Here is a 20,874-nt window from a genome sequence, read left to right on the forward strand (position 1 = left end):
CCCACTTTGCTAGACTCCCCTGCCTATTTTCAAAAAGTCCTGCCCACAAATCAACTCTTTTCTTCTAAACACAAATAATAAATAACAATATGTACTGGTTAAGCTCAGGAGTATTTAATGTTTCCTGTTTTCTTCAGCTTTGCATGCAATAGAAGTTGCCCTTTTGTATTTTTAAAATGCTAAAGCAGATGGGTCAGGGCTTATACCAAAAGTTCTCCAAACCTTATTATACCTGTCCAAAACTTGTAGTTCCTTTCGCTTGAAATCAGATGCTGATTTTATAAATTCTAGTTCCCCTTGGGATTTTGTAGTAACAAGTAAATAGGAATCTTAAAATTTGATTAACATTTATTACTGTTGTAAAGTACAGTAGTCATAGTTTCAGTTTTTTGCATATGGTCTGCTATTGTCATTGATGTTATTGAGAAATTTCTAGTGGCAGTTTTGGTGAGCTACCACACTGTGATGTTCATTACAACAGTCTATCGCTTGATGGAATTCTCAGACATTTAACAGTGACTTCCTGTTAGTCCTAAATCCTTACTGGAAATCCTGAAAGTAATCATTGACCAACCAGATTCAGCTAAAGGCAGAATATTGATTTATTTGTACCCAAAATAATTTATCCATTATAAGCATTGCCCAACAAACTCTCAATACTTTATATATTGTGGAAAACAAATGTGATACTCTTTATATTTCTCTCATAAGATTGTTAGTTATAACACCTTTATTTTAAAACTTCAAAAATAAAATAATTTCAGTACAAAAATGCATTTTAGTTTGGCATTCAGTTTCTTGTATTGTTGCACTTACATATTTTTGACAGCTTAATTCACATAAGAACTCCTACAAGTCAGGAAACAGCTTCTTGTTCACTGGCATACTGTTAGATATTCCAGGATGTGAGAGATCTGTAATAATGTAATCAGTAATCAGTAGTTTAATTAGTTAATATATATTTATATGCAGGAGATGCTATGTGTGGTAAAGATACAAGGGTTGATTTGCAAAATAGGGCAAGCAATAAATGCCGAACCTGTGGTAGTGGGCCAATGCACATGCTTATTTTTCCCAACAGCCAAATATTGGAGCAACCAAAATCACTATGCATTTCTGGATGCAGTATAGGAAGCGTTACTGGTGCAAAGTTAAAATTAACGGGCCAGATTTACCAATATAGCTTCTAAATTACAGAAGTGGTCTTGCCCATAGCAACCAATCATCATTTAGATTTGAGTATTCTACTATAAGTCACAAAATAAGAAATTAGACCTAATTAGTTTTTATGGTTAACTGCCATAATTTTAGCAAACCAGCCCCTAAAGAAAGTTGGCAGTCAACTTAACTATCACCTTTTTTATGTATAGCTGAATGTAAAACTGGATGCTCATGAGCAAAGTCCCCAGTGTTTGAAAAGCTGAACAAGATGAGTAAAATGCACTGACCCAAATGACTAATCACCTTGTGAATGAATGGGCCTGCTTGTCAGTGCCGTAGTGACTACACTGGTTCAGACCATCATAGTACCCATAAACTCTACACTGATTTGTTTTGGGTTAATTAATGGATCACAATGTGGGTTTGCATTACTTATGCATCCATTTTTTGAAACATTTTTTTCTCTCATTTTCATTTCATGAACTGTTCAGTGTAAAAATAAAACAGGGAAAATAGGCTGTGAGTTTCCCCCCCACCTTTTTTTTTCTCTAAAGTGGTATGTTGGCATGTATGTATACTGGGTAGCTTGTTGTGAGATCTCCTTGCATAAACCCATCTAATTAAGTATGTACTGCAGTCATTTCCAAGGATGGCAAATCACCTATTTAATTACAGATGTTTGTGATATATATATATATATATATATATATATATATATATATATAATTTACACTTCCACATGTTTGTCCACCTTAGAAATCAGGCAAATCATTTTGCCTTACATGGATTTAAAATAAATATAAAAATTTACCCCTTTACCTTTGTGTCATAAAACCATTCAGATAGGCTTTGGTAAAATAAAAAAAGGGGGCAAGGGGTGCTGGATAAAATTAACGATTTCCTAATCTCCCTTACCCCTTCACCCCCCCTTCACCTTGTTTTTTGTTTCCTTGTGAACCGATGAATTCTTGGCTTCTGGGAAGTCCCTCTGCTTTTCATAATGGGTGGTGTTTAGAAAGCAGATGGACTTCAAGTCCCAGAATCCATGCCTTTACAATTGAACAAGTGAGGGAGGGGTAGAATGACTCAGAGCCAAAAGGGGGCTGAAAATGGTTCCTATAAGTCAGAGGCAGACAATCATAGTTTCCTTTCACAAATTTAAATTTTTATTTATTTTAGTCATTTCAGATAGTATTTATCAATTAATATTACCGACTGAACAAGCTTATCATAAACACAGAACATTTTAAAAATCCTACATGGTGTATTGCTCTTATTTTACGACATATGTTAAAGGTGCTAATAAATGCATTTGCAAGTTTGCTACTTTAAACAATTTAACACCAGCTACTTGTAAAATCCACTTGCTACATAAAGAATGAAATCTGTTTAGCTGCCTGCTGCTAGTGTAGTTTACAGTATCTCTGCTATAACATGTGCCACTAGTGTATCAATGCAAGTAATCTGTCCTGTTTATTTAGTATCTGCAAGTATCACTGCCTCCTCCCAAAAACCTAATGTCTAGTATGGCATTGGAGCAAGAGAACAGAATGTTCCAAAAGTTGTATCTTGTGTTTTCCAGGAAAAAAACTGGCTCTATAATTCATCAATATTGTTGTATATTAGATCAGATTTTAAAAGGAGCAATGTATACACACAGATATTATTGTGGTTCAACTCCTTTTTAATTATAAAGTATTCCATTATTCTCTGGCAGAAGTTTGAGCCACATATGTCCTATTCACAGAGGTTCTTCCATCCAAACACACTCCTTTGCAACTTGTGGTGGGTAGCAATGTGTTACTTTTTAGGTAAAACATGTCAATTTGTGTCTAAATTTTTTGTGTTGAATATTTCACCGTGTTTAGCGATGAGCGATTTTTTTGGCAGGCATGGAGTCACAGTGAAATTTCACATTTTGCAATAGTCTTGCAAAAAATTTACGACTGTGTCCAAGAAAAAAAAAAAAAAATTGTGTGGTACCTGCATTTTGCACAGTTTTTTGCTTATCACTAACTGTGTGCACTGACAGGCAGATGCCATGCCCCTTAATGCTTAGGGTAAGTAGTGGAGTGGATTCTCATTTTATTTAATGGCATTTGTCCCACCCATAGGGAAAACCGTATGTGTGACGTAGGCCATAATATTATTGAAAAGAAGTATTTCAGTTCATTAGCTAAACCTTGGCTTGGCCTAATAGAATGTATTTGTACAGGATTTAAAAGGATAAACTAAAATTAAAAGAAAAGCCATTTTATGTCAGAAGGAGAACAGCTTTTTCTTTCAGGTTTACAAAAAATGCAAAATGCACTAATTAAATGTTCGCTACTCATACATTTCTCGTAATTTGCATGAGCAATAAAGTAATGTCATACAGAAATAGTGTATATTGAGGGTGTTAGATCCTTTGAGGTTCTGCTGTTTGTAACAGTTTCTCTTTGAGGAACATTTATAAGTACTGCAATTTGTAGTGAATAGCCTTTTTTCTGTTTCAAAGCATCTTTTTTTGAAATATGTAAAATATTCTGTTTCCTGTGCTGCTTTGCTGGGTCACTGATCTACTATATAATTCAAGAAGTGATACACTAGAATAGATTTACAACATAGGATAGTCAGAAGATACCGGGCTGGGGAACTTGCTGCATACAGTAAAATACCCACATAATAAGTGTAATAATGAGTTTAATAGTCCTAAACCATTATCTAAGCTTTTTCATATATGTATCAGTCTCTTTGAATAGCCCTGAGACAAAATGACTGGTTAAGAATATCTTGGGTTTTTGGCTTCTGCTTATAATTATTGTCTGCAAAGCTTGTATAGCAGCCAGGGGTGCGTTTCCAGATACATGTAATCCAGCTTTCTCCTATGTGACTTTTCTATCTTATCATTTGCTTTTTCCAGTTTGGCTCAAGCACAGACTTTCAAACCTTCCAGGGGCTGCTGCTCAATACCCTTTCTTCGTTCTGCATTTTGTATTGTGTCTGTGGTTTTCCAAGGATGGCAAAACCTTTTATAAAAGTAATCTAAACTAATCTAATAGATGGGCGGGCGGGTGTAGTGGTCTGAACAGGTAGTTTACTGCTTGCAGTTTACTATACAGGTATCGGACCCCTTATCCGGAAACCCGTTATCCAGAAAGCTCCGAATTACGGCTCTCATAGACTCCATTTTAATCGAATAATTCAGAAATTTAAAACTGATTTTTCTCTGTAATAATAAAACAGTACCTTGTAATTCATCCCAACTAAGATATAAATAATCCTTATTGGATGCAAAACAATCCTATTGGGTTTAATTAATGTTTTATTGATTTTTTAGTAGACTTAAGGTATGGAGATCCAAATTACGGAAAGACCCCTTATCCGGAATACCTTTGGTCCCGAGCATTCTGGATAACAGGTCCCATACCTGTATAAGCTTTTATTAATGTGAGTGCATTCTGTACTCTGATTTTACAAATATGTGTTATCTTGATAGTATGTTCTTAACATACTTAACAACTAGACGCAAGTATTCCATAAGAGCTGCAATTTATCCCTGGGTATTCATGGCACTTTAAGTGGGTTGAATAATGACACTGATCAAAGGGAAGTTCAATATTATGTTATTATTTATATATCTTTAAATATCTGTTTTACTTTAGTATAGCTTATCCTGTACAACGAGCATGCCAACTGCATAGCAGCTCATCTGTTGTATTCTGTGCCAGCAATAAAATTACTTTGCTGTCATTATAAGGGGAATCTTTTTCTTTGTGTTACAAAATCTTCAAATATTATCTTTTTTTTATTTTTTAATTAAACTATGCATTATGATTTTAACAAAATTAGAAGGGCAAAAATCAGTTGGCTATAAACTGCAAATATGTGAACCTGTTAACTGCACATATAGTGCAGCAACTCTGTTGTGTGTTTGCAGAGGATGAGTGTGAATTATTGTTTAAATTTAGTTGAAGACAGTGATTGCCATAGTGCCATTTAGGGCCCAGTGTTGCTGTAAGAGAAACCATTCAACTTAAAACCTGAGGAGATTGCTTGTTATGTGTCTCTTTGTAACTCACATCCTGCAATCAGGAACATTTCATTCCGCTGAGCTAATCATTCCCTCTGCATCAGGAGGCAGCAGACGAGATTTTACTGCCTGACCACAGACAGTCTTCTCCCAGAAGTGTGTTTGATTCCATTGCACTGTCATAAGGAAAGCAGTAGAAATGAAATACTGGCCATTTCATTTTTTGAATACTTTAGGCATTTACATATAGGAAAATTTTCTTCTGGGAATCACAATTTCTGCCATTGCTAACCACACCTTTTCCAATTCTCTCATTTAATATAAAAAAAATAGGAACACGTTGATCACATTGACTAATACCAATGCCTTAGCCAAAATTCTAGTTAGCAAGACTTTGGGGTTGAAACCAGAGTACAACTAAAGATGTGACTATGCCTCTACAAAACAATGTACTCTTACAAACATTACTTTGTAATGCCCTGTAATACTTGTTTAATTGGTCAAACCTTTGCAAATATTAGGGTAATGTTTATTTGTGCAGGTAAGGAAGCTGTACAGAAACCTGCTATCCAGAAAGCTCCGAATTACAAGAAGGCCATCTCCCATTTTAATCAATTAATTCAAAAACTTAAACCATATTTCCTTTTTCTCTCTAATATTCAAATATTCACCTTGTAATTAATTAATTTCAACTAAACTATGATTAATTCCTATTAGAGGCAAAGCAGTCCTATTGGGTTTATTTCATGTTTAAATGATTTTTAGTAGACTTAAGGTATGTTGATCCAAATTATGGAAAGACTCCTCCTCGGGAAGACCTCAGGTCCCAAGAATTCTGGATTACAGGTCCCATTCCTGTATTGCAATTTTTTCCTTGTATTTCATAAATAATTACTAGAAGGGCTATTTTGGAGCAACATGGTTTGATGTATGTAGCTCATTGTGTTAAGATGGCATACATGCACTGATATTATGGTGTTTTAATTCATACAATATTCAGTGAGTGTATGTATGATGGGAGACGAGGTGACAAAGTCATCTAGTCGATCAAGCTGGAGAAAACATTTTAAAGAAGGCACAAGAGCACCAGCAAGTGTTTAGCGCTGAATCATCAGCTTTTGTTTGTACCTGCATATCTGATGATTCAGTTCTGGACATTAGTGAAGATGATATCTCCTGCAACCAGTGGCCACAAGAAAGATTATAATTAACCGGCAATCCATAAGACGTGAACATCTGAGGTGTTTATCGTAATGGATGTCAGATAGTTTTTGTAAAATCATCTGTACTATAGACCTCCCCAAACATCCAAACAAGGTAGAACAGTCACAAATGTAGGTTTGTACTGAAGAGTGGGTGTATTTTGGATATAATAGCTGAATTTTAGATGTTAGGAAGCTGGAATTAAAAAGGCCAGCACCATAGTTTTACAAGTAAACTCTGCAAATAAGGCAGATTTTTCTTCCTGTTCAGTGTGGGGTTGCTACCTATAACAACAACTAAATAATATTTTATAACAGTTGGGGGCATAATTAATATGACTGTAAAGAATTTAAGGATAGTCTCTACACTGGAAAGCTGCTCTTGGGTTGTAGCTTTCAGCATCCCCTGGAAACTAATAGGGCATATTGGAAGCACGCAGTTGCAATAAAAGCATAAGGGTCGCAGTTTGCATGCCCACTAGCAGAGGTGCTTCATTCTATAATGAAACTGCGTCAGGAAACACCTTATTGCCTAGCACTCACCTCTGGCACCTCTAGTAGCTTTTGAAGGGTGCTTTCCAAGGGAATTTCTTTGGGATGCCTGGGTTAAAAACCATGCAGAAACTATTTCTATTTCTTTCTTGACCATGTTCTGATAAGGCTGGGCACAAACTACACTGAGGTTATGTATAAGACAGTCACAGACAGTTAGCAATAAGAAGCACTGTTGTGTTAAAACCATATGGAATGAGTTAGGGGAAGCCCAAAGCGTAGATCTTAGCGGTCATCCAGCGGGGATATTGCTTTATTAGGGGTTTCCTTTATAGTGCATATAGTGTGGTAGTGGCTGTTTCAGCTTTTAGGGGGCCATTTGCTAACTGTCTGATTTGTTTTTTTTTTTACTGATTTGTATTTTTTATCTCTAAAAATCGCAGAAAAGTCCAACTTTTTGAAGATTTACTATAGGTCAAAAAGGCTAAAAATCAGAATCTGACAATTTGCCAGCTAAAACTTGCCCAGATCATGCAGTAGTCAATGGCAGATGTCCTTCCCCTTTTCCTCTGTAATTATAAAACAGTATCTTGTACTTGATCCCAACTAAGATATAATTAGTCCTTATTATAGGCAAAACAAGCCTATTGGGTTTATTCAATATTTAAATGATTTTTAGCAGAATTAAGTTATGGAGATCCTAAATATGGAAAGATCCCTTTTCCGGAAAACCCCAGGTCCCGAGCATTCTGGATAGCAGGTTTCATACCTGTACTACAAATTCTCATTTGGATTAAGACTAGGACTTTAACTGGACCACTGCTGAATATTTACCTTTTTATTCTTGAACCATTCCAGTGTTACTAATCTTTGTGTTTGGGGTCAGGGTCTCACCCAAAGAGTTACTTTTACTTAAGCAGTATTTACCTGTATTTTGCACCATCCATTCTCCATGTATATTACCTTCTGATGACCCAACTGCAACAACAGTGTGACTTTCTGTGGTCAGCTTAAGATATTTAGGAACCAATACATGTGTAAATAGCCGTAATTGTTTACCTTCAGAGAACAGCACTTGTTCTCCAGCTATTACCAGCTACTTCAACTTCCAGAACCTTCAGCAGCTTTTGTTGATAGTGGAAGTTTTGTAGCATTAATTCCTGTTCCTCCTGTAGTAATTACCAACACATAGTGGTTACTGGTGGTTTTAATTCAGCCTTACTTAGTGGCAATTTGTCCTACATAGCTACAAAATGCTTCAAATCCCAAAGTGTGCCGTTACCCTAAAAGATATATGCTGCAGATGCAGATCTCAATTAAATAACCACCAGATCTATCTATAATAATCACATTTCTCTGCTGTTCAGAGAGTGAATTGTAGTGTTAACATTGTACATTTGGCAAATTGAATCTAGAACTAAGAATTCTAGAATTAGAATCTTGCTAGTGTGATAAAATGTAAGTGTTTGCTTGGATGGGGAAACATTTCTGGCTTGTGAATGTGGTTACATCTCCAGGAAAGCATGAAATGTCTCCCATTTAACATTACATAAAACCAATGTACCAAGCTTAGTAAATATGCCATATTGCCTTATTTATGTGTTGTTTATGTGTTTCTGGGACCCTCACTACTAAAAACAGCTTTTACCCTGAGAAGCAAATTCCCAGAATTAGAGGAAAATAAAATAGTATACCAAAGGCATAGAAAAAGTGGTGCATAGTTCTGAAGATGAATGTAAAACCTTAGGATGTTCTGGTTATCTAAGGCAGTATTCTCAGTGAAAGTAGTGTAGGTAGAATTTATTAATTTATTAATTCTCACTTTTCTTCAGCCACACTTTTTAAAAGTTAAAGAGAATTTTATCCTAATCGAGGCTTTTGTATTGTTGTTATTTATTGTATTCTATAATAATTTGTCTTTGCTATTTTTTATTAACTTTTGTATTTAACATCAGTTAAGTGCCACCATCCATACATTTAATATGGAGAGCAAACAGGTTATGGTTGCTAAGAGGATTTATAGTGTGAAACTGCACAAATCAGGAGCTAAACTGTGTTGCCTTATATTTACTAAATGTGTTTTATATTTACTAAATATATAATTGTGTTTTGCACATATTTTGGCTTAAATTTTGCAAATCCATGTACTTTGTAGTTATAAGCCTAAAATGTTTTGTGTAAAATTTTGCTTTTAGGAATTGAAACTGTTTTTCATTCTTGGGTAGAGGACTTTCTGCTTTCTGAATTGAGGAACTAATTAAGGTTCTGCTGTTCTAGATTTTGTTAATATGTAAAAGCTCCTAACATTTTATTTTTGTTTATGATTAGAAAAGGAAAAGAAAATATTCGTCTAAACTAGGTTCATAATATTTTCTTTGACACTTTGCTATTTTATTCTAAATATATTTTTATCTAATATTTAGCAAAGTACAAACCATATTCCCACTATGTAAATGACTTACCGGTCTCCTGTAAAACTGCCTTTACCTGTTGTGAGATCTAGTTTTGCTGTGACAGGGGAACTTGCAAAGAAAAACATAGAAATAGGCTCTATGTGTGCACATTGTTAGCATCACATACATTGTATTTGCATATTTTAGCATTTAAAATCATTTACATTGTACAACTATACTCACACAAAAATATACTTGTGCTACTCTTTGTGAAATGTAATTTCTTTATTACACAGCAACTCCGTATCTGTGTTACAACTGTATGCTGCAGGCTGATTACCTTTAGATTTTCTTTGCTATTTGAAACTCATTTGTGCCTGCCAATAAAAGTGATTGTGATGGGGCAACAAATAAAATCATGAAGGGTTTACACATTTTAGTTTAGAAAAACAAGAAATAGTTGGTTTTTAAATATGTGATACAGCAATTTAGACTGGTATTTAATCTGCACATTTCTTTTTAAATATATTTAAGTTTCTCTTAAACCACATCTCACAGTCATTAAACTGGCTGGGGTTTTTTGGTGGTTTGTTATTGAGAATATCAATTGTACATAATAGATGAAGTAGTGTATCTTTTTGAAAAATCAAATATTTTCAAAAGATTTAGAATATTTTTAGTAGTAGAAAATATATATTTTGTTTTCTTCCAAAAAATAAAATTGTCCAAATAAAATGATAGCATATTTTACAACCTACAGCTGTTCTAATACCATAGTTCATATATTGTTCAAGGCTGAGTTCTTTTAATGTGCAAATGTTCTAAGTTAGATATCCAAAAATACAGGTATTGGATGTATTATTAAGATACATGGGGGCACATTTACTAACCCACGAACGGGCCGAATGCGTCTGATTGCGTTTTTTTCGTAATGATCGGTATTTTGTGTTTTTTTCGGAAAATTATCGCAGCGTTAAAACTTGCGCAAAAAGTTGCGATTTTTTCGTAGTGTTAAAACTTGCGCGAAACGTCGCGCCTTTTAAGTTTTAACGCTACGAAAAAAGCGCAACTTTTCGCGCAAGTTTTAACGCTATGAAAAAATCGCAACTTTCGGAATGGCTACGAAAAACTCGCGTTTTTTCGCGCAAATCGTATTGGTATCGAAAAAGTCGCGATAATTTCCGAAAAGTCGTAAAGGTGCCGAAAAAATTGCAAAAAATACGAAAAAGTCGCAAAATGTTCGTTTTCCAATCGGAATTCTTCCAATTCGGTCGGAATTCGTGTCTTAGTAAATCAGCCCCATGGTCTCACTTTAATGTGGAGAGTCATATTGTAGGTTACTCAAAACCATTTGAACTTAAAACCAATAACATTATTATGACACAAATATGTTATTATGGGTTTGGGATAATAGTACCCATAACTGTATGTATTTATTATTATTAAAATTATTTCCCTTTTCATGTATGTTATATATTAAATGACATCAATCCCTGGTTCGCCCAAATAACCACCTATTTATTGCACCCACATTTCTTGAATTGTAATGTTTAGCCTAATTAGGAGAATTGGCCAGATGCATGCTTTTGCAGTTTGGCAATGTCATATAAGATTCAGCCATATAAATGTGAAACTAGGCCCCGGATAACCAGGAAATTTACAGTTCCATAACACATACTCAAGGCATGGTGTGTAAAAGAAAATGCCATGGTGCAAAGAATAATAAGAAAATTTGATCCTTAAAAAAGCAGTAAACAATTCTAATTTTTAAAAATGATTTCCGTTTTCTTTGTAATAATAAAACAGTATCTTGTATTTGATCCCAACTAAGATATAATTAATCCTTATTGAGGGCAAAACAATCCTATTGGATTTGTTCAATATTTAAATGATTTTTAGTAGATGTAAGTTATGGAGATCCAAATAACAGAAAGATCCCTGATCCTGAGCATTCTGGATAACAGGTCCCATACCTGTACCATATTTTGTGTTTAGGAGCAATAGTAATAGCAAAACCAGCTCTAATGACTGATGTGGGCCTAGACAAGTAGGGACTGGGGGGGGGGGAGGTATCCTTAGTGATGTACAGTTTCAGTATATACATTATAAACATATCATCTCCCATAGGTTTATTTTTGTCACTGTCAGAATCTGAGACAAAAACAAAAAAGCAAATGATATGCAACATAAAATTTATGGTGTCCTAGGTACTTTAATTACTCTAATAACCTTTATCTCCTTTTTTTTGTTGTGCAGGACTTCGCAACACGTGCAAAATTAGCTGTTCAGAATCTTGTACAGAAAGTTGGATTTTTGGGGATCTTGGCTTGCGCCTCTGTAAGTTTTCAAACCTTATTATCTTTTATAATGTCCAACACTAAAATTCCAAAGAATCATTCTGTTTATTTGTATCTGGTCTGTTAAATCTAAACATAGATATATTTCATATTATTATTTAAACCTTTGTGTTTTTAAAATCCAGTCAGGGATTGCAGCTGTTCTCAATGGCTTTGTAACAGTAATACCATTCTATAGTTTCATGAAAGAAAAAAATGCTAAAATGATATCCCCTTTGTTTAGTCTTTTGATTTAAAAAGTGCCAAATTAATTTCCAGCTTTGTACAACTGGGAACTGGCAACAAAGCAATGTTAAAGTGTATCCTGGTCATTCTCACATGAGTTTAGTGTAACAATTGTCATTTTCTGTTTTGAAAACTATAGAAAATGACAAACAAAACATGTTTGGAACAGAATGAACAAAAAAAATAGTAACTACAATATCTTATAATTGAAACACTGTAGCGGCATCTATTTTATCTGTGTCAGCCTGCACTTTCTTCTTTAAGGAACATTGTTGAGCAAAGTGACAAAATGTGGTGGTGAGCAGCAGTACAACCGTACCTTGTACTTGATCCCAACTAAGATATAATTAATCCTTACTGGAGACAAAGCAATCCTATTGGGTTTAATTATTGTTTAAATGATATTTCAGTAGAAAGATCCAAACTATGGAAAGACCTCTTATCCAGAAAACCCGCACATTTTAGATTACATTTTGGAGATATATAAATATTTAAGTTTTCCAATTATCTACATTGTTGTTTTTGAATCATTTTCCTTCCTCTTTTGCCTCTAAAATTTTAAATGCTAACTTAAAAAAGGCAAACAATGTAATGTTCTTTCTTGTAGTATTACTTGTTTTTCTGCCCTTTCTATGTTTTTACTAGGATTCATGGGTTGTATGTTTTCTGCAGCATATGGGACTCTAACAACCAGATAACAGTTTAAATTTAAAACAGAAAAGGTGAAGAGAAAAAAAAAAACCCCACACACAGAATAAAAAACATCAAGGGCAGTTGTAAAGAATACAACCACCACATGTCATAATAAATTGATTCCCATTGTCTCTTGCCTATTTTTTTGAATGTATACATTTAGGCACGATTTTGTAATATTTTTTGTAATTAAATTTTACTGAGTGTTCTAAATGGCATTGCAAAACAATCTTATCTAAGACTGTGTTTTCTTCGTCACTTATTTTAATGTAGGACATCAATTTAAATATAATATAGGATTTACCAAAACTGTATGTGAGCTGTTTAATACAGTGCAGTTAGGGATGGAAATTGAATCAGCTCATGATACAGTTATAAGGCATTTCATAACATCTTGTAGTTAAATCCAGCACTTCCAACAAATATGTTTTATGGTTAAATTCTACAAATGTGTAATTTTATTTTTTTGTTTTGAAGGATTAGTGACTTATTTGAAATTGCTGGAAGAAACAAGATATTTCTGTTAAATATGCTGGTGTACAGCACCACAAATGTAATCTGTTTGACTGTTTGGTGGCTGCTAGCAAGTCTATAGTGTATTACCAATTTTCAGTATCTGACACCACATAATTTTATTCTAATGAAAATTAAATGTTGTGATCACTGTGATTTATCAATGTGTATTCTAGAACACCCAGAATTTATATAGGCATTTGTTTCTTAGTGTGTGTCACACACACACACATATATATATATATATATATATATATATATATATATATACACACACACACACACACACACACACACACACACACACACACACACACACACACACACACACACACACATGTTTGTGTGTGTATATCCAAGTCAAAGAAAAAAATGCCTATATATATATATATATATATATATATATTTCTTTTCTGTATAAAAAAGAAAATATCATGTATGTACTAATTAATTTTTTTTTTTGTCTGGATTCTAAACAGATTCCCAACCCCCTATTTGATCTGGCAGGAATTACATGCGGACACTTTCTCGTCCCTTTCTGGACTTTCTTTGGCGCTACCCTGATAGGCAAAGCCATCATAAAAATGCACATTCAGGCAAGTCTGCTATATATATATTATATATGTAAAAAGATACATTTAGAGAGAGGAATTAAATGTCCATATATGGTAAATAGTTCCTTAAATAAAGGTGAGAAACACCACGTGCAGTTACTTTCGGAATCACCTTCTAAATCAGGAAGTTTGTGGTTAGCCATCACATTTACCTACGTACTCTGTGCACAGCCATGTAGAAAAAAATCTTTAACAATAAATGGGTACTGATTTACTGTATGAAGACAGCAAACAAACTTTTCATGACATTGTTATATGTTTATTGTCATAACAAAAAATTTAAAGAGGGAATTTTGTGGGCTGAGTGATGGACGTTAGAAATAGAATTGAATCTTCATGTGAAAGGCTGTGAATATTTAGGAGATTCTGTTGACTATCAAGCCTTTGCAGAATGTTAAATAACAGATTTTAAAAATATATATTTTCTTTATTGTTTAAGGCTTTAATTTGTTCATCCATACTGTTAAACAGTAGCATGTTATATCTCTTTATATTTCTGCACAGCAACAACATCTCCTACCCTTTGGGTAAAAATAAACATTAATGCTACTAGGGGCATTTTGTTTTACTTTTCCTTGGGGAGCTAATACACGTATGGGATCCATTATCCAGAAAGCTCTGAATTATGGAAAGCCTGTCTCCCATAGACTCCATTTTAATCAAATAATTCCGATTTTTAAAATGGATTTCCTTTTTTTCTGTAATAACAAAACTGTACCCTGTATTTGATCCCATCTAAGATGTAATGAATCCTTATTGGATGCAAAACAATCCTACTGGGTTTAATCAATGTTTTATTGATTTTATTAGTATACTTAAGGTATGGAGATCCAAATTACAGAAAGACCCCATATCTGGAATACCCCCTTGGTCCAAGCATTCTGGATAACGGGTCCTATATCTGTTCTATGAAAAATAATTGACAGGCAATATAGTTTTTGCATATGCAATAGTTAATGAAATAAGGATGCACCGAATCCAGGATTGGGTTTGGGATTTGGCCAAGATTCTGCCTTTTTCAGCATGATTCCAATTCGGCCAAATTTTAAAATCATGCGACTTTTTGTCACATTAACCGGGAAGTGGAAAATGTTTCACAATACACTTCTGTGGCCTTATTTGCATATGCAAATTAGGATTCAGATATGGATCCGTATTCCGCCAAATCTTTCACAAAGAATTTGGGGTTTGGCCAAATCCCAAAATCGTGGATTTGGTGCATCCATAATTTAAAATGTATATATGAATTTTGTTTTTGTATGAGTTTATCTTCCTTATTTGGTCCCTTTTGAGAGCTTTATTAAGCATGGCTTAAAGTGTGTAAATGAATGTCCCTTTAAAATAACTACTATGCTAACCAAGTACTTGTTATATACCCTGTTAGGGCTGTGCCACACTGGAAGATTAGTCGCCGCACAACAAATCTCCCTTGTCGCGGGCGACTAATCTCCCCGAAATGCCATCCCACTGGGATGCCTGAAACTGCAAGAGTATTAGACCATTCAATGTTCTGGACACACAGATGTGCAACAGTAGCACATGCCAAAAGATTTAGTATATACCAACTATGGTATAAGAGTCTGTCGGCATTATTAAAGCACAGCTTGCATTTACTCGGTAAGGTTGTCCCACCTGTGGGATGGTATACACAGTGCGGCGATTTGCCGAAATCGCCAAAGTTGCCTTGAGAGGAAACTTCACCGATTTCGGCGCTGCATATGCCATCCCACTGGCGATTTACATTCTAGCCAGTGAGATGGAATTTTGCGGAGATTAGTCACAACTAATCTCCCCATCTGTCACAGCCCTTAAGTGTAGAAAACACAGAAGCAGATAAAAGGTGATAGCAGACTTCAAGGGAGACTGCTATGTTGTATCGTGCTTCAGAACCAGAATAGAAGTGGATAAACAAATGCATTTAACACCACTGAAAATATTTAATTAATGAATGTCAGAAAATTGCTTAGGGAGAGATGGTTAAGGTTAACTTAATGTAATCAAATTGCCCTGTTTTCTTTAAGCAGAAGAATTGTAAGGGTTCATACAATTCTATTGCAGAACTTTGTTAATGCAGGAAACGATTTGTAAATCGTTATACTTTGTTACCAGTTGATCCACTTGAATAACCGTCCTTTGTAACTCTGTCTTTTAGTGTTGTTTGGGCAATTATGTTGCCCTGTGGAGACTGGTAAAACTTTACCGAGCCAAGTAGATGCAAGCTGTGCTTTAATAATGCCGACAGACTCTTATACCATAGTTGTTATACACTAAACCTTTTGGCATGTGCTACCGTTGCACATCTGTGTGTCCAGAACATTGAATATAGTCCCAAAGGAGGAGCACTCAAACTAAATAAAATATCGCCTGTCTGGGTGCTAGTAACAAATAATGTAATAGTCCCACAAAGTTTGCTGATTGCTTGCTATTGGCATCTGAATTTTTGCTAGTTAGTGCCTATGATTACAGATTTGCCCTGTAATTTTGAACTAGTGTAGAGCTATTGGCTTTCGAAACCTGTATAAATATGTGAGCTGTTACCATCTTTGTACCTTCATTGTCTTTTGTCACATATAGGCAGCACGGATTAGTTTCCATCTACTTTTTAGGACTGAGGTTTTGCACTTGTTTTTCTACATTCCACTTCTACTTCAGTACATTATGTTCAGGTCAAGAGATATATATAAAGCATGTTTTGCATACTTTTACTTTTTTTTACTTTCTCTGTCCTACAAGCTATTAAAACATGTAGTGCCTAAAGACCAAAAATAATGGCATCCAATACATGTATTTTCCTTAACCTGTTGGGCTTGATATAAATATGGCTAATTCACCTAAAGAAGAAGGAAAGACTAATAAAGAGTTAATCTCAAGCTGCAGACAAACCTTCAGTTATGTCAATAGTGCCTCTAAGTCTCCCCATATTTCGTCTGTTCGGATGATCAGAAGCCTCATGGGAAAAGAAAAACGCTCAGCTCTGTAAACAAAATTCCCATAATGCCTCGCTCCTGCACCAAGACCGGTGTACATGCCCAGTTTGTAAGACAGTAAGAAAGCTTCCTGCTATATAGCTCAGATCCACATTCCTAAGGGGGGGAGGGAGTTCTTAGCATTCTTATGGGAGGGGTAGCAGGAGAGAGAAGAGAGCTGCACAGACTCTGGCACAGGAAAAAAAAAAAAAAGAAATTCTATGTTTCTTTTGATAGGGGGCTCAGTGAAGCATTTCTGTGAGTGCTTATGGCTGTATTTACATAAACCTTTCTGATAAAGCTTACTTAGTTTTTACCTTTCCTTCTCTTTTTAGGGAGCTTCACTTTAGCCATTTTGCAGTTTTAAGGAGAAATTTGCCAAATCCAGGATTTGATTTGGAAATTAGACTAGTCCCATCACTATTTACAATGTTAAGATATGGATGAATATATAGCAAAAGTCAGGCACCCACATATGGGTCAGATCACAGAGTAGTCCACAGAAGTAAGCTTCACTCACAGGACTTAGGTGCTTTGCAGCCTTTATTGTGGAGACTAAGGTTTTAGCTAGCAATCTAGACTGGCATAGTAATTATGCATACACAACACATGTATAAAAACACCAAGTGACATGAAAAGATGAGACAGTGTGAAATATGTGCCATATACAAGGTTCAAGTTTATTGTCATATACAAATAACAATGAAGCATCATTACTGTAATGAAATTTTTTTGACCCGTGTTCCTCCCAACTTTACAAAGACAAAAAAAAAAAAAATAAAAAAATAAAAAAAAAAATATATATATATATATATATATATTGTGTATGTATATAAATATACATACACGATATAATACACAACAGTGTTTCAAGAAGCTTCTCTGTAATACTTTGCAGTAATAAGTAAACCAGTAAACAGGGCATTTCTTAGAAAAAAAGTACAAACTTTATTCAAAACCCATACAAAACAAAAACAAATAATCCAATGTATTTCGGCCCTCATGCCCACATGTGTCCCTGACGAAGGCCTTAAGTCACAATACTCTTAAAGTGATACTGACACCAGAAATTAAACCTTTTTTATTATATTATTTTTTTGTCCAAACTTTTACATTCCCTATCTGATCCCCCATGTTCCTCTATGAGGGGGCTGCCATATTTGTCCAGCAGGGGGCCGTTAGCATTAGAAGCTGTAACTGTCAGGCTGAGAAGGGACAGTCAGGTTGGCAAAACAGTCAGGTTTTGGGATTTCAAGTAACAATTACTTACAAAAGCAAATCTATCAGCAAAAAATAATCAACATGACCTATAGGCAACTTTTTATGTAGATTCATATTTTAAAAAGTTGTTTTTTCGTGTCAGTATCACTTTAAGTTACTAAATCACATAAACACATACAAATCATATTTGAGATTTGAAATACTGGGACATTTCACAGGTGCCTGTCTCATGTGACTGTATGTGGTTTACATGCTTAAGTGCCGTTGCAGATTATCTTACATTGGGGACACTATCCAACCCATTAAGTATAGGATTAATCAACATAAGTCCACAATACAAAGGAGGTAATAAAGTTACCAGTAACTGCACATTTTTAGTGTCAAGTCACTGGTAGCATCCCTTCAAAATTTGGCTAGAATGTAAATCGCCGGTGGGATGGCATGCGCGTCGCTGTGATGTCCCGCAGTCACCCGAAGTTGTCTTCTGGCAACTGCGGGACATCACAGTGACGCATATGCCATCCCACCAGCGATTTACATTCTAACCAGTGGGATGGCATTGCGGGGAGATTAGTCGCCCGCGTCAATGAAGATTTGTTGTGGGGTGACTAATCTCCCCGTGTACCACTGCCCTTTAAAGTAGGTCTTAAAGGACAAGTAAGCCTACATTTGCCTAACATGTATATCAGTTGGGCAGGTCTCCCCCACCCCAGCCATTTTGTCTCTGATACATAATCAGATACATTTAAATCTGCAAACAGCATACACACACACAGACCCTTATTCAGCATACATTTTATGCTGTCTTTGATAAAAGTTCTGCTTTGTTTAAGCACTGTAATGGTAAAGCTGAGCTCAGGAGAAAAAAATTGAAGCAGACAGCTAGAGCTGAGTTTCTATGGGAACCAGCAAATCTCTTCACTGGATGCTAGGCTGGGGGACGTGTTTAGTAATCTGAGCTTAGAACAACTGAGCATGCCCACAAGCCAACAGCCAAAGCAAATTCCTGAGGGGGGGGCCGAGTGGGTTACAGGAGGAATAGGAAATCTAAGTGATAAAGGGGATGCTGCAGCCTTACTATTAACCTCTGGACAACCAGTGTGGCAGGTATTGAAAGATTTCAAAGAAGCTGTTCACTGATTAAATTTTTGTGTGTGGGATTTACATGTCCTTTAAAAGTGGGTTTGGTTAAACTTGTTAGCTCTGATTTTAGTGATTGGTACTATTTGAAAATTACATTTCACAAGTAACTTCCAAATAAACTAAATAAAATGTAAGCTAATGTACACGAGGAGCAGTCTTCTCTCCCCTCCGCTCTGCCATGTCTCTGCGCTGACATTGGCCGTGCATGTGCCGATACATGGAGCGGATATTGGCAAGCAAATGTGCACTTTTTATGCAGGTCTATGGTTCAGGCAAATGCTGAACACAACTTGAATAGTGATGAGCGAATCTGTCCAGTTTGGCCTCGCCATAAAATTTGCGAAATGGTGAAAAATTTGCGAAACGCGTTCATTTTTTGTCGCCCAAGCTTTTTTGGCGCAACCGTGCGCAATTTGATGCGACCACGCCCTTTTTTGACACAACCGCGCCCAATTTGATGCTGCAAATTTTCGCAGAAGTTTCGCCAATGTCAAAATGCGGAAATTCGCTGCAAATCCATGCCTGGTGAACAAATTCGCTCATCACTAAACTTGAATACTTTGCATGACAAATATATATATATGTATACCTCAGCAATGATAATTCTGAGGCAGTTTGCAATTTGCAATTGGTCTGAGGCAGTTTGCAATTGGTATATACAGTGGTGTGAAAAACTATTTGCCCCCTTCCTGATTTCTTATTCTTTTGCATGTTTGTCACACTTAAATGTTTCTGCTCATCAAAAACCATTAACTATTAGTCAAAGATAACATAATTGAACACAAAATGCAGTTTTTAAATGAAGGTTTACGTTATTAAGGGAGAAAAAAAACTCCAAATCTACATGGCCCTGTGTGAAAAAGTGATTGCCCCCCTTGTTAAAAAATAACTTAACTGTGGTTTATCAATTCAATGTTCAATTTCTGTAGTCACCCCCAGGCCTGATTACTGCCACACCTGTTTCAATCAAGAAATCACTTAAATAGGAGCTACCTGACACAGAGAAGTAGACCAAAAGCACCTCAAAAGCTAGACATCATGCCAAGATCCAAAGATATTCAGGAACAAATGAGAACAAAAGTAATTGAGAACTATCAGTCTGGTAAAGGTTATAAAGCCATTTCTAAAGCTTTGGGACTCCAGCGAACCACAGTGAGAGCCATTATCCACAAATGGCAAAAACATGGAACAGTGGTGAACCTTCCCAGGAGTGGCCGGCCGACCAAAATTACCCCGAGAGCGCAGAGACAACTCATCCGAGAGGCCACAAAAGACCCCAGGACAACATCTAAAGAACTGCAGGCCTCACTTGCCTCAATTAAGGTCAGTGTTCACAACTCCACCATAAGAAAGAGACTGGGCAAAAACAGCCTGCATGGCAGATTTCCAAGGCGCAAACCACTTTTAAGCAAAAAGAACATTAAGGCTCGTCTCAATTTTGCTAAAAAACATCTCAATGATTGCCAAGAGATTGCCAAGGGAAAATACCTTGTGGTTCGACGAGACAAAAGTTGAACTTTTTGAAAGGTGCGTGTCCCGTTACATCTGGCGTAAAAGTAACACAGCATTTCAGAAAAAGAACATCATACCAACAGTAAAATATGGTGGTGGTAGTGTGATGGTCTGGGGTTGTTTTGCTGCTTCAGGACCTGGAAGGCTTGCTGTGATAGATGGAACCATGAATTCTACTGTCTACCAAAAAATCCTGAAGGAGAATGTCCGGCCATCTGTTCGTCAACTCAAGCTGAAGCGATCTTGGGTGCTGCAGCAGGACAATGACCCAAAACACACCAGCAAATCCACCTCTGAATGGCTGAAGAAAAACAAAATGAAGACTTTGGAGTGGCCTAGTCAAAGTCCTGACCTGAATCCTATTGAGATG

The 20,874-nt window shown here is 35.7% G+C and overlaps 1 protein-coding gene across 2 annotated transcripts in view; it reads left to right on the plus strand.

Moving 5' to 3' along the window:
* vmp1 (vacuole membrane protein 1) overlaps positions 1 to 20,874 on the plus strand; it is a 109,843-nt gene that overhangs the window by 61,960 nt on the left and 27,009 nt on the right. For both annotated transcript variants that reach the window (XM_031895884.1, NM_001007876.1), the window contains 2 exon segments: positions 11,517 to 11,597; positions 13,528 to 13,644. In XM_031895884.1, the coding sequence (XP_031751744.1) occupies positions 11,517 to 11,597; positions 13,528 to 13,644 (198 nt within the window).

The sequence above is a fragment of the Xenopus tropicalis genome, chromosome 2, assembly GCF_000004195.4.
Source record: "Xenopus tropicalis strain Nigerian chromosome 2, UCB_Xtro_10.0, whole genome shotgun sequence".
Taxonomy (NCBI): domain Eukaryota; kingdom Metazoa; phylum Chordata; class Amphibia; order Anura; family Pipidae; genus Xenopus; species Xenopus tropicalis.